The 13,383-nt window shown below is 45.3% G+C and overlaps 1 protein-coding gene across 2 annotated transcripts in view; it reads right to left on the reverse strand.

Annotated features, from left to right (window-relative positions):
- The window catches only part of LOC147750611 (chloride anion exchanger-like), a 334,851-nt gene that overhangs the window by 179,917 nt on the left and 141,551 nt on the right, over positions 1-13,383 (reverse strand). The window contains exon 5 of one of the 2 annotated variants that reach the window (XM_086967201.1): positions 2,246-2,406. In XM_086967201.1, coding sequence (XP_086823327.1) covers positions 2,246-2,406 — 161 coding nt within the window. Of the gene's footprint in view, positions 1-2,245; positions 2,410-13,383 lie in introns of both variants that reach the window. The other variant, XM_086967202.1, reaches the window with a different exon arrangement.

Raw genomic sequence — 13,383 nt, forward strand, 5'->3', positions numbered from 1 at the left:
ACTCTCACGAGTTGATACATACCAAACTCGCCCCTGCACTCCCCACACATCAGGAACTACCATGGGCATACATATTCTCCATTCATTCCTATGGGAGGGCAGGTCACTCACCACACATACAGAGAGCTCAAGCACTTTACACTGTACCACAGTGAAAAAGTGCGCAGAGGCCTAAAATATCCAACACCAGGTTCCATAAACAGGCTAGGAAAAAGCAAAAAGTCTAGGGGTGAACCTGCCTAATGGGCCGGGTCCAACAGTCGCAAATAGCGACCTGTCTAATTAACACTCATTGGACAGGTCATTCTGTGATCCCCACTGTGACTAGAGATTTTGTTATGGACCTTGTGACCCCCTCTGACCAGAGATTTTGAAATGTGACCTAACAGTGTATAGGTCGAATAACAAAAGTAAAGACCAGTCACAAAAAGTCGGTGTACAATGTGCAACCACTTTTTGTGACCAGTTTTTATTACAGCAAGCCCAGTGTCGATGAATTAGGGTTTAATTTCGATAGAGATATATTTTTCTACCTGCTTTTAAGATGGATATAACTAAGGCTCACCAACTATTTACAATGTTCCTACTACGATTTGCTAGTTTTTAACTGTTTTAAGATTCTGCACTTTATTGAGTTTTTGAAAAGATCTATTGATTATTTCGAAACAGAAATTCTTGAAGTCGAAACCAGTTGGAATTTATGCAGATTTAACTACAGTCATTGTCTTTTTCCTATTCTCTATTTTTGTTTTTCTGTGTTTTTTTCTGTTTCCATAGCCTTGAGAAATCCCTGTATCAAGGAAACACTTGTTGGTCTTTTATGTATATAGGATGTCCATAGCTTTAATAGAACATCCTGATATCAAAACTGCTTACCAGCAGATGATTAATGAATGCAAGCGGATCCTTTTTTATGCATATACCGTGATCATGTAATCAAATGTATGCTATCATGTACACATTTATAAAGAAATAAAATTTCTGACTAGAATTTTACTTGTAGAATAAAAATAGAAGTTGGTATCATCAAGAGGTTGTGCTGATCTGCTCATTTGAACAGCCAGGTCTTGAGTGCTTTCCTAAATTGCTGGAGCGATGAGGCAGTCCTGGAGTGCAGGGGAAGGTTTTTCCAAGCTTTGTCTGTCTAGCGTGAGAAGGAGCATCTTCCGCTGTTGCATGAGGGTGTCTGCGAGGAAGAGGGATGCGGTTCATAGGTGTCTGATCAGTTGGTGAAAGGTCATATATTTGTTCATGTATTCAGGTCCTTCGTTGTGCAGGGCTTTGTATGCATTGGCCAACATCTTGAACTGGCAACTCGTCTGGATTGGGAGCCCAATGTAGCTTCTTGAGGTGGGGTGTGATGTGGGTCCATCTAAAGAGGTCAAGGATGAGTCTTGCGGCTGAGTTTTGTATTGTCTGTAGTCTCTTCAGGAAGCGTGCAGTGATTCCTGTGCAGATTGTGTTCCCATTGTTCAGCCAGCCAGAGATGAGGGTCTGCTTTACGGTCCGTCTGGTGCTGACAGGGAGCCACCTGAAGCTTTTGCGGAGCATGTAAAGGGTGTGGAAGCAGGCAGATTAGATTGAATTTACCTATTTCCTTATAGACAACCTGCTATCTAAGATGATTGCGGGCATGGTTTTTCGGGCCAGGTGACAGGCTGAGTTCAGCAGGCCAACATTCCTCGCTCCATGGTGAGGTGTTGTTCCCAAAGATGAAGCCTTCCTTCTTCTCTGTGTTGAGCTTGAGACAGTTATCTTTCATTTAGCCAGTGACGTTTATCATACTTCTGTGGAAGCTGGCGCTCATCGGGGAGGGGTCTTCTGACATTTCACTGTTCTCTCACTTTGATTTGTTAATTGTAATTTACTATCTCTGTTAACATTCTGAAGCCTAATTGGTCTGTTGTTTGAGTGTTTGTGTTGCACTCTTCCATAATGACCGCAATAATTACTTTGATCCTGGAATTTGAGAGGGCACCTTCACAACTCGAAAAATGAAGGTGTGTTGTTCTTATTCAGTTAAGTAAACTAAGTAGCAACAGGACTATGCAGCTACATAGATAGAAGCAGAAAAGGCAGAAGCAGAAAAACAAATATCCATGACAGTTAAAAAATGAATGTTGTAAAGAATATGCAGTTCATATAAAATGTTCTTCTCTTATTAATATAGTTAAAAACAACACACACTGTTATGATACAAATCATATTACACTTAAACATATATGCCTTCAGTCCTTGTGTCAACCTGAACTATTCCAGCCAAGACAGTGACAGACGCTGCCACCATTATCTGCTCTTCTTCCAAGGTCATGTTGCCGAAGGAACTACTGTGGTCAGTTCCATTGTTCGCTTTTACAATCCTGTTGACAGTTGAGCCCACCATCAGGCTCAGAACCGGGAAAGGACCTGGTGGACAAAGAAGATTTAATTATAGGTCATTGAGGAGTAGACCAGCAGGTAATCTATAGGCATAGTTGGTCAACTGCACAAAAGCTTGCAGGGCTATCCCTCTCCTGATGTAAGGCTGGATCACTGAAGCCAGACATGTCCCACTAACAATCCAAGAGTTCAATCAACCGAGGGAATACAATATAGCATATTTGAGTGAAATATATATGGGTGGGTATATCATGATGTCAAATAAAGATGGCATTAGAAATAAGTTGTGCATAACTCATATGCTACTCTACTACCATGCCAATCATCACCCATAAAAATAAACATATTCCTCTCAGGAGCTGAAATGAAGATGGGTATCATGTGAAACTACCCTACAGACTCAACCAGACCTAATACTAGTGACATCCCAGTCTGTCTATGAAACAACTGCATCCTACCGAACTGCTAGTGGAACCCAATGTGCCTCTGAAATTTGGCTGCATTCCAGCCTGACAACTCTAACAAAAAGCTGGGGAACTGGGAGGCCTGTTTGCAGAGTGCAGCTGTCGGGCCCATGCACAAACAATACCAGGGGTAAATAAAAACTGGAAAAATATATATATATATATATATATATATATATATATATATATATATATATATATATATATAGTGTAAATCACTATCTTTCACCTTTATATGGCAACATATACTGTGTTCACTTTTCCTGCTACTCCACCATGTGTTTGGAAAGCCACACTCACATACGCACACACACGGATGCACGCACGTACATACACACACAGCCACACACACACAAAATGAATCAGGGAACTCTTAGCAATTTCAAAGTTTAGGTGGAGAGTTTTATATGGAGCACAATACAACATCCCCACACGCTGAATCTGCTCGTGTCAAAAGTCTGCTTTTCTAGCTTAGGTTTTAAGCATAGGATTGCACAGTGTCATCCACATCGACCTAGAAACTGTCAAAACCTTTTGTCATTTTTACAACAAAGTCTTTAAGCACAGGATTATCTAGTCCTATCCACACCACCCTGAAAAATAACAAATGCATTTTACAAGTCCAGACACAGTATTACAGCTGTGAATTGCCAAAAGACCATGAAAGCCAACCTGGAATGTATAAAAGCAACCAATGACATGTGTTTCTCTCTCTTTAGTGCTCATCAGAGAGGTGGGTATAGCTTTGTCAAGACACAAGGGAACACCCAGCGTAGGTCAAGACAATACCCTTTTCGTTCTTAGAGTGCTGCATAAATTATGCAAAAAAGGAAGGAATGAACTCCCAAGTTTAGTTGGAGATCAGCTTCTTTATATAGAGCACCCTATAACACCACAGACACTCTGAATCTTCTCACCTCAAATGCCTGTTTTTAAGCTCTCGACCTAAACTTGTTAACTACCCAAGCTTGGCAGGAATCTAGACCTTGGTCTTGTGGTGTGTGATATGGTATAAATCCGTTTAGTAGTTTTGAAAAAATAAAGGTGGGAAAATATTTGTATGTCTGGACGGTTGGTTTTGAGGGGCTCTCGCACGAATCCCTTGAACCCAATCTTGAAAAATTTAGCATTCTGATTGGCCCAGGAGCTTTTTTTCTTTAGGGCCAATTAGCTCCTGCAGGATTCAGACTCCCGCAGTAAGGAGCACTCTGACTGACTGCCAGCAACATGAGGAAAATGTTGCTGGCAGCCATTACAGGACTCAGGGAATTATACCCCTGTCTTGAGTTTAGGAAAAAATACCATAAGGGCGCAGGATAGGGATATCTACGACCCGTGAGGGCACCCAAAGGGAGCCTCTTGGGGCCAAAATAAAAGAAATTATATTTGCACTTATTGCCACGAACCCACAGGATTCCAGCAGAATTGTGGCCAAAAATAAGAATGGCGTCTCTTCATTTAAAAAAAAAAAACAATAAAAACAAACATTTAGGGAAAGGGGTGTCAGCAGGGCCCCTCTCCATAAGTCCATTTTGGACCCTTGAGACCCCATTCCCCGTGGCCTAAAACTTTAATAAAGGGGAGCGGCTGCGCAGGTCCTCACCCTGAGCCTTGGGGCCGTAATTATAAAAAAGGTGAGGGGCCTTGATGCCTCCCTCCCCGATCTTTAAAAGGTAATTGAGACCCCCATCCCCAGAGCCAAATTCATAAAAAAGAGGAGGGAGACCAGGCAGGCTGATGAAGGCAGGGAAACACAGATTGCTTTCTCCCAGAAGAAACACAAAAAAAACACATTTGCACCCACTGGGCGGGAACAATGTAGGCTAGCACACTATGCAGGGAGCTGGAGGGATCCCTGGGGTACCTGAGAGGCCTATATCTTTGTGATGTTTGGAAGCCCTGGGTGGGCACTGGGGCACCCACCTCTGGCCCCGGGGGATTGTTCCCCCGTGTAATAGATTGTGGGGCCTGAGAAGGCTTGGGGAAAGGGGTTTAGGCCCACATCCCTTTTGATAGCTTTTGATGCTGGGAGATGGGGTATCTAGGGCCTAATAAGGCTTGGGAGGGGGACCTCACAGCTTCCCTCCTCTTTCGCATTTCATTTGGCGCCAGAGGGTCAGGTCTTGGGTTCCTATTAAGGCTCAGAGACAGAGGCCATGCTCCCCCTCCCCTTAACTTTAGTATTTTGCCCTGGGGATGGGGCCTCTTTAAGCTCGGGAGTGGGCCACATGCCCCCTCCCCAATATTTAAAGCATGGCCCGGAGGATGGGATCTTCGGGACCCCTGGACCCATTTGGGCTAGCGGATCGAAGGGGCCACATGCCCCATCATCTAATGATAATGTATTTGGCCATCAGGGTGGTTTCCCCAGGGCCTCTTCAGGCTCAGAGAGGGAAACCACACATCACCTCCTTATAGGGGGAAGTGGCTGCACACATTCTGTCCCCTTCAAAAACAAGAAAGGGCCCTGAGGTCCCCAGGGAAATGGGCATTTGGCTAATTGTGGGGAGTTGGCCTCATGGCCTGACCATAGGCCGTGCCCTGCAACAATCCCCTGCCACACACGGCCAAATACCATGCGCTGGAGGATTTGCTATATGTATGTTGATAAAATATGACTTTGCTTTAAAAACCCTAGCAATTCACTGAAAAAAAACAATGGTTACATTTATGTGATCTAAAACAAAAGTTAGTTTTATTATAGTTAACATAACAGGTGTATTTGTAAAACGCACGATTACCCAAAGGTGTCCTGGCGCTGAATAACATGTTTACTGTTACCCAAGTCAATGGTACTCCTTTTATCTACCTCAAATGGATGAAAGGCCGAGTGGACCCCCCGGGATTTGAACCTGTGACCATGAGGTCGAACAGAGGCCCCTGCAGTGGCTGCTTTAGTCCACTGAGCCACCAGACCCGGCTGTGTGATAGTAAGATCTTCTTTTGTTTTAAAAAATGCAAACACACTAAGATGATGGACTGAGCGCTGAAACTTTTCAGAAACTCATTAGATCTGGGTTAAATTCATCATTGTTCTTTGGCTCACTTCACCACCCCAGTTCAGACCCAGCCTTGTGCAAATCAGTCTTAACCCTGTTTCTCATAGGGACAGTCCAGACTGAACTGCCAGGCCAGGTCCTCCCTGGACCAGATACAAGCAGCTTGATGAGGGGGTTACTCCAAAACTGGTCCAGGATGCTTGTTTCCAACATACATCCAAAGACAGAGAGTTTGTCATCAGAACGAAAATCAGTGAGAACTGATCTGACCGCCTCTGGAGACAAGGAGAGTAGATTACCTGAAGTGATACCACAAACCACAGACCACATTGTTTGATATCCTTTATTTTGTATGAACTGACTCAGGCATAGACAGGTCCTAGGTGAAAGGGGAGGGGACTATGTGGGGCCGACCCCACCTCAAAGAAGGGGAGACGGTTAGTGGCTGGGGCTGCGAAAAAAGGTGGGGAGCTGCCTCATGCTTTAAAAAGGACTATCCCTAAATCAGGATTCTTGAGTCTACATGACAAATAGCAGTCTAGCGCAGTTTGTATGGAGACTAGACAGCATAACAAAGCACACCCCCTCTGGTAAAGCCCACATAGGCTGACCAGAAGAGATATTCGGATATCACATGGTTGTTATGTGCAGTTTGGACGACAGTCCGTTGCTTTGCTGCCCTGTGGTTTGGGAGTTGATGTTGGGGTTTAGTTTGTTCTTTTTTACCTTTTCCCTTCTTTCCTTCTCCCTTTTCCCCTGCTACACTCTATGTTATGGAGAGGGCACAAGTCCAGCCTGTGGGCTGATGGAGGGGGGAGGATGGAACTTGGACGGTGTGAAGCCCTGACAAATACTTATGGCAAACACACCTAACTTCACAAAGGGGGTAGTAGTTACATCTTGGAATGTCAAGTTAATGGGATCTCCACTTAAGAGAAACAATATCCATAGATATCTTACATGTAGAGGAGCCCAAATTGCCCTGCTCCAGGAAATACACTGACTAGGGTCGGAAATAGATAGGTTAAGAGGAGAAGATGGAGATGTCAACTGTACGCAACGTCCCACTCAGCGTATGCCAGGGGTACATTAATTTGGATAAGAACAGGAATATCATTCAAACTAATTCTTTCAATAATTGATAAAGAAGGACAATATGTCCTGGTTGAGGGCAGACTCTATGGTAAAGAAATTACTCTTGGCAGCATCTACGCCCCTAATCAAGAGCAGCTGAACTACCTCTGTATGCTGTCTACACATTTGGCAGTTTTTCATCTGATAAATTCTTGTTAAGAGGGGTTTTTAAATATGTACTAGACACACACCTAGATAGGTCCTTCCTTCCCCTGAAAGGGACAATGATGAGGAAATTGGCAACTGGCCTGCGGGAATGGCTTGTGAATTGGGGGTTTTAGATGTGTGGAGAATGCTCCATGAGGTGGATCACACTTATTCATACTACTTAGCAGTGCACACTTACACACCAAAATAGACCAGTTTGTATGTTCCCACAGAATATCACAGGCAGTCACACACAGATTATCTTGGAAAAGCCATTTCTGACCATAGCCCAGTACTAATACACTATACTCCAATAGGGGAGAGACCGCTGGCTCCCACATGGCGCCTAGATCCAACAGTACTGGAATACGCACATTTCCAAAACTCTTTAGCGGAAAGTATTCCAAACTACTACACTAATATTCAAGAGACTGCATCCACAAGATCGGTTGAATGGGAGGTGTTTAAAGTGGTGGTGAGAGGGCAAGGCTTTAGAAAATCGATAGGAGCTTTAATGGAACTACGCAAAGAGGTACACACGATAGAACAAAAGCTATGTGTACTGAACAATGCAGTGGGAGGAAATCAGGAAAACATAGCAGAAGCCCAAGCAGCGAGAAAGCAATACCATGCCACACTAGAGAAGTTGAGGAATCACGGCCATAAGCATTACATCACAAAGGTGCATGAAGAAGAGGGAAAGGCAGGTAGAATGTTGGCATGGCTCATTAAAGACAAATTTATTAACCCCCCCATTACTAAGAAATACATAGACGGCGGGCAGCCCATATACTCCCCCACGCTGATTAATCACAAATTCTGTAATTACTATAAGACGCTATATGGAACCCCTTCCAACCTTACTAAGGAAGTACTAAATAATTAGCTACTGGAAATACCGATAAAAAAACTAGATGTGGAACACCGTGAGGCACTAGGAGCCCCTATTACCACACAGCAGATCCGTGCTGCGGTAAAAGGGTTAGCAACAGGAAAAACTCCAGGCCCAGGTGGAATACTGGTCGAATTCTACAAAACATACTTAGGGGTGCTAGCACCAAACCTCGACAAAGTATATGCAGAGGCCTGGGAAATAGGCCTGCTCACTGAATCGACTAGAGATGCAGTAGTAATACCCCTACCAAAAGGCAAAAAAAGGATGCAAGAATAACTGATTATCGCCCTCTATCCATACTGAACCCAGACTTTAAGATCCTGAGTAAAGTGTTGTCCCTTAGGCTTCTCCCCCATATGCAAGGTCTAATGGGGGAAACCTATATAGCATCACAATTAGCCCTAGCCGGCAACTCTCCTAAAACCCTGCATGAAATTCTTCAATCCTTCATCAGCCCTAAGGCATATGAAAGCCTAGAGGCTCCCTCCCAACTGCTGTGTAATGATATTGCTCTCTACGTCTCACAAAAATTAGAGCTTATCTATATAAACATCACCTCGGCAAGAAGCCAGCTGCCAGCTGCAGATCCCTATGGCTTTCGACCAATTAAATCCTACAAATCCTGAGCTGTTAGAGCATTTTCCCACACTCACATTAGCAGAGGTCGAAATACTGATTCATAAGCTAAAAACTGGATCCCCTTCTGACCTTATTGCAGCTTAAAGTTATTCGATCTCTAGCTACACATCTGTCTCCCTCTATGCAATCCCTTATTAACCTCTCCCTAAAAGAAATCCATGTTCCGTTAGAGAAAAAGGTTGCTCTGGTTAGACCGATCTGCCATAACACCAAAGGTCTGTGGATGGATCTTTCTAACCTCCGCCCTATCTGGCTCCTTCCGTTTTTGAGCAAACTAATGGAGAAACATGTTAACACTCACCTTTCCAACCATGTTGAACTGACTGTCTGTTTAGATCCCTCTCAGTCCGGCTTTAGGCCCAAATACAGCACCGAATCAGCATTACTAGCGGTCACGGATAACATCAGGATGACCCTAGACAAGGGCCATTCTATGATTGTGGTGCTGTTGGACCTATCCGCGGCATTCAACACAGTTTCTCACAGCATTCTGCTCAGAAGATTAAAAGAGAGCGGACTGAGAAAATCAGCCTTACAGTGGATGATGAGCTTTCTATCAACTCGCTCCCAGATTGTCAACTTAGGCTCGTATTGTTCGGCTCCTACAGAATTGTCCAAGGGAGTCCCTCAGGGCTCGTGTTTGAGCCCTACATTGTTTAACATCTACATTTCTCCCTTGGCCAATCTTCCGAGGACGCATGGGTTCATCCGCATATCTCATGCCGATGACACTCAGTTTCTCTTTCCATTCGATACATTTACTTCTTCGGTACAGTTGGCCTTCTCCAATGGTATGAGAGCTTTCTCCCACTGGATGAAGAACAACTTTCTCCAGTGTAATGTGGGAAAAACAGAGATTATGCTCTTGAGGCCCCCCTCCTATGGACACCAGAATGGTGGCCGACCAATCTAGGCCCCCATCCCGCTCCCAAGCTTACAGTCAAAAATCTGGGTATCGATCTGGCTCAAGGCCTCACCCTGAAAGAGCATGCTGCCCAGACAGCAGGTTCCTGTTTCCATGTAATAGGCCTGCTCTGTCGAGTCTTCCCTTTGCTTCCTGACTCTACCCGGAAAACTTTAGTCCATGTGCTTGTACTAATCCGTCTGGACTACTGCAACGGCCTGCTGATCTCCGCCAATGATGCCAACTCAGCAGACTGCAGGTAGTCAAAAATACGGCAGCACGATTGGTCCTCAACGCTCCTGCCAGGACCCCTTCTCGCCCTCTTCTTATGAAGCTGCACTGGCTCCCCATCCACCAACGGGTCAGATTTAAAATCTGCTGCACTATCCATAGGTCATTGCTTAATTTGGGTCCCTTCTATCTCTTGGAAAAACTCATGCCATATGTACACTCTAGATCTCTCCGCTTGAGTGCTAAACATCTTCTAGTAGTGCCTCGAATAAGAAAGGCAAGATTAGGAGGAAGAGCTCTCTCCCACCTTGGCCCTCGATACTGTAATGAGCTTCCCTTGATTTTAAGGCAATGCTTGGACCACCTTCAATTTAGGAAGCTGCTTAAGATCACTCTGTTCTGCGCTTAATTTTGTTGTAGCTGCAACACACCCTCACAACCCGTATGAAGCACAAAGATACTCCTTCGAGGGTTGATTCAAGCGCTATATAAGGAATAAAAATAAAATAAAAGAAATAGAATTAGCTCTAGCACACTCTCGGGTAGCGCTCTGTTATTGTGCAGCTCCTTTGATTTTAACTTCCCGTTTTAGTCTCCTGTGTTATTTCTGTTAGCGCAATCATTTCCCCTGGTTTTAAACTTGCCGGCCACGCTTACCTGCACGTTGCCATTCCCACTTGCACTATAATTTGGCAAAGCACCGCATTTCGCGGGTCCCTCGCCAGCGTCTCGACGGCGGCCATATTGAGTGAGGGGTGAGTCATAGCGCGGTCTAGTCCGCATTTAGGAGGCGCGACCACCATAAATTGCAGGCAAATCTCTGGCGTGCTCCTAATTAGCTCTAGCACACTCTCGGGTAGCGCTCTGTTATTGTGCAGCTCCTTTGATTTTAACTTCCCGTTTTAGTCTCCTGTGTTATTTCTGTTAGCGCAATCATTTCCCCTGGTTTTAAACTTGCCGGCCACGCTTACCTGCACGTTGCCATTCCCACTTGCACTATAATTTGGCAAAGCCCGCATTTCGCGGGTCCCTCGGCAGCGTCTCGACGGCGGCCATATTGAGTGAGAGGTGAGTCATAGCGCGGTCTAGTCCGCATTTAAGAGGCGCGACCACCATAAATTGCAGGCAAATCTCTGGCGTGCTCCTAATTAGCTCCAGCACACTCTCGGGTAGCGCTCTGTTATTGTGCAGCTCCTTTGATTTTAACTTCCCGTTTTAGTCTCCTGTGTTATTTCTGTTAGCGCAATCCTTTCCCCTGGTTTTAAACTTGCCGGCCACGCTTACCTGCACGCTGCCATTCCCACTTGCACTATAATTTGGCAAAGCACCGCATTTCGCGGGTCCCTCGCCAGCGTCTCGACGGCGGCCATATTGAGTGAGGGGTGAGTCATAGCGCGGTCTAGTCCGCATTTAGGAGGCGCGACCAACATAAATTGCAGCCATGCAGACGCGCAGCGTCATCGCGCAGCGGGATCGCCGGACTTCCGCCGGAGTTACGCCTGAGTTCAGCCCGCCTGCGCCCGTCCGCGCTGAGGACGGGCTGCAGGTCGGGCTGGACCCGGCTTGCTCTTCATTTCCACTCTTTAAGGCAAGTAGGCAATACTCCATATCTGAAATCCTCTTACTTAAACCTAGCTTCCAACCTTGTTATCATCGCTTCTCGCCTGATGGGATATTGCACTCACGCCGTTGTAGGACATGTTCTGTTTCTTTTAATCCCTCAGCTATTGATCCTGTTAAACCATCTTCCCCTCTAACAAGGCCAGTTGCCTCCCTAAGATCTGGCTTTCTTATCAATGCGCACTCACTCATTAAGCATAACGTAGCTTTTCACGATTTTGTAGATGAGCGACAGCCGGATTTATTACGGAGACCTGGGCCTCTGACACCTCCGGCCACGACTTGCTTATGGCCATTCCTGATGGCTATTCCTTGCATAGGCAGGATAGACTGCTCCGCAGAGGAGGAGGAATTGCTATTCTCTTAAAATCTTCTCTCCCCTGCAAAACGAAATTACTATCCTTGCCTCAAGATCGATTTGAAGCTCTGTATTTCTGTATCACATGTGCCCCATCTGCCTCCTTTACAGGGATACTGATTTATAGGCATCCGGGTTCTAGATCGGGTTTTTCTTCGGACCTATTGAGAATTATCGAACCCTACTTTGGTAAGCCCTGTCTCACCATTTTAGGAGATCTTAATTTTCATCTTGATGAGGCCAACTCAAAAGATACTTTATCTTTGGTTGAGTCACTTGGAGCCTGTGACTTTCTTCAACTTGTGAATAGCCCCACTCACAAGGCTGGTCATATACTTGACGGGGTATTTACTAATGACCTGAGACTCTCTACTGGCCCCTCCATGCCGCTCGTCTGGACAGATCACTTTGCAGTTCCGTTGGAATTTGCTCTTCCTGCCCCTTGTTCTGTCATTCAGACTACCTCTTCACGTACTCTTAGGAGAAATTTTAGGAACATTACGGATGAGGCTCTTGCCCCTCTAGTCTCCTCTATTGAATCTTTCTCCCGAAAGAACGCAGCTGAGGCAGCACAAGATCTGATGGATTCTATTTCCAATGCTGTGGATTAACTTGCCCCCGCCTCCATTTTAGGAGATCTTAATTTTCATCTTGATGAGGCCAACTCAAAAGTTACTTTATCTTTGGTTGAGTCACTTGGAGCCTGTGACTTTCTTCAACTTGTGAATAGCCCCACTCACAAGGCTGGTCATATACTTGACGGGGTATTTACTAATGACCTGAGACTCTCTACTGGCCCCTCCATGCCGCTCGTCTGGACAGATCACTTTGCAGTTCCGTTGGAATTTGCTCTTCCTGCCCCTTGTTCTGTCATTCAGACTACCTCTTCACGTACTCTTAGGAGAAATTTTAGGAACATTACGGATGAGGCTCTTGCCCCTCTAGTCTCCTCTATTGAATCTTTCTCCCGAAAGAACGCAGCTGAGGCAGCACAAGATCTGATGGATTCTATTTCCAATGCTGTGGATTAACTTGCCCCCGCCTCTTTGCGCTATGTAGCCCGGCGGAAGCCTACTGCACTTTGGTTCTCTGACCAGCTGAGACTTCTGAGGCAGGGATGCAGGAGCACCGAGAGAAGCTGGAGGAAATCTTGGGACTCTAAAGATCGAGAGGCTCACAAGTCTGCATTGCGGGAATATAAACAGAGAGTGGTAATGGAGAAGCAGGAGTACTTTTCCAATCTTACCAGCTCTCTTACATCTTCCAGGGAGCTGTTTAAAATCGCGGACTCGTTATGCTCCCTCCAACTCCCGGATCCTGTAGTTAGCTCGCAGGAACTATGCAATAATATCTCAGACTTTTTTCATAAGAAGATCCTTGATATCCATGTCTCTTTGGAAGCCAACTGCGACTCTTTGGATCAGAGTATCCTTCCTGTCATATCTAACCTTGACTCATTAGGTAAAGATCCTCCCAAGTCACTCATGGAGTTTCCTCCTCTTTCTTTGGAGGGACTGAATCTTTTATTGGACAGGACCAAATCCGCTTCCCCCATGGATCCTCTACCTCTTAAAAAGCTTAAAGAGTGTAGAAGTAGTCTTCTTCCTCCCATG

The sequence above is a fragment of the Lissotriton vulgaris genome, chromosome 1_1 (assembly GCF_964263255.1).
Source record: "Lissotriton vulgaris chromosome 1_1, aLisVul1.2, whole genome shotgun sequence".
Classification (NCBI taxonomy): domain Eukaryota; kingdom Metazoa; phylum Chordata; class Amphibia; order Caudata; family Salamandridae; genus Lissotriton; species Lissotriton vulgaris.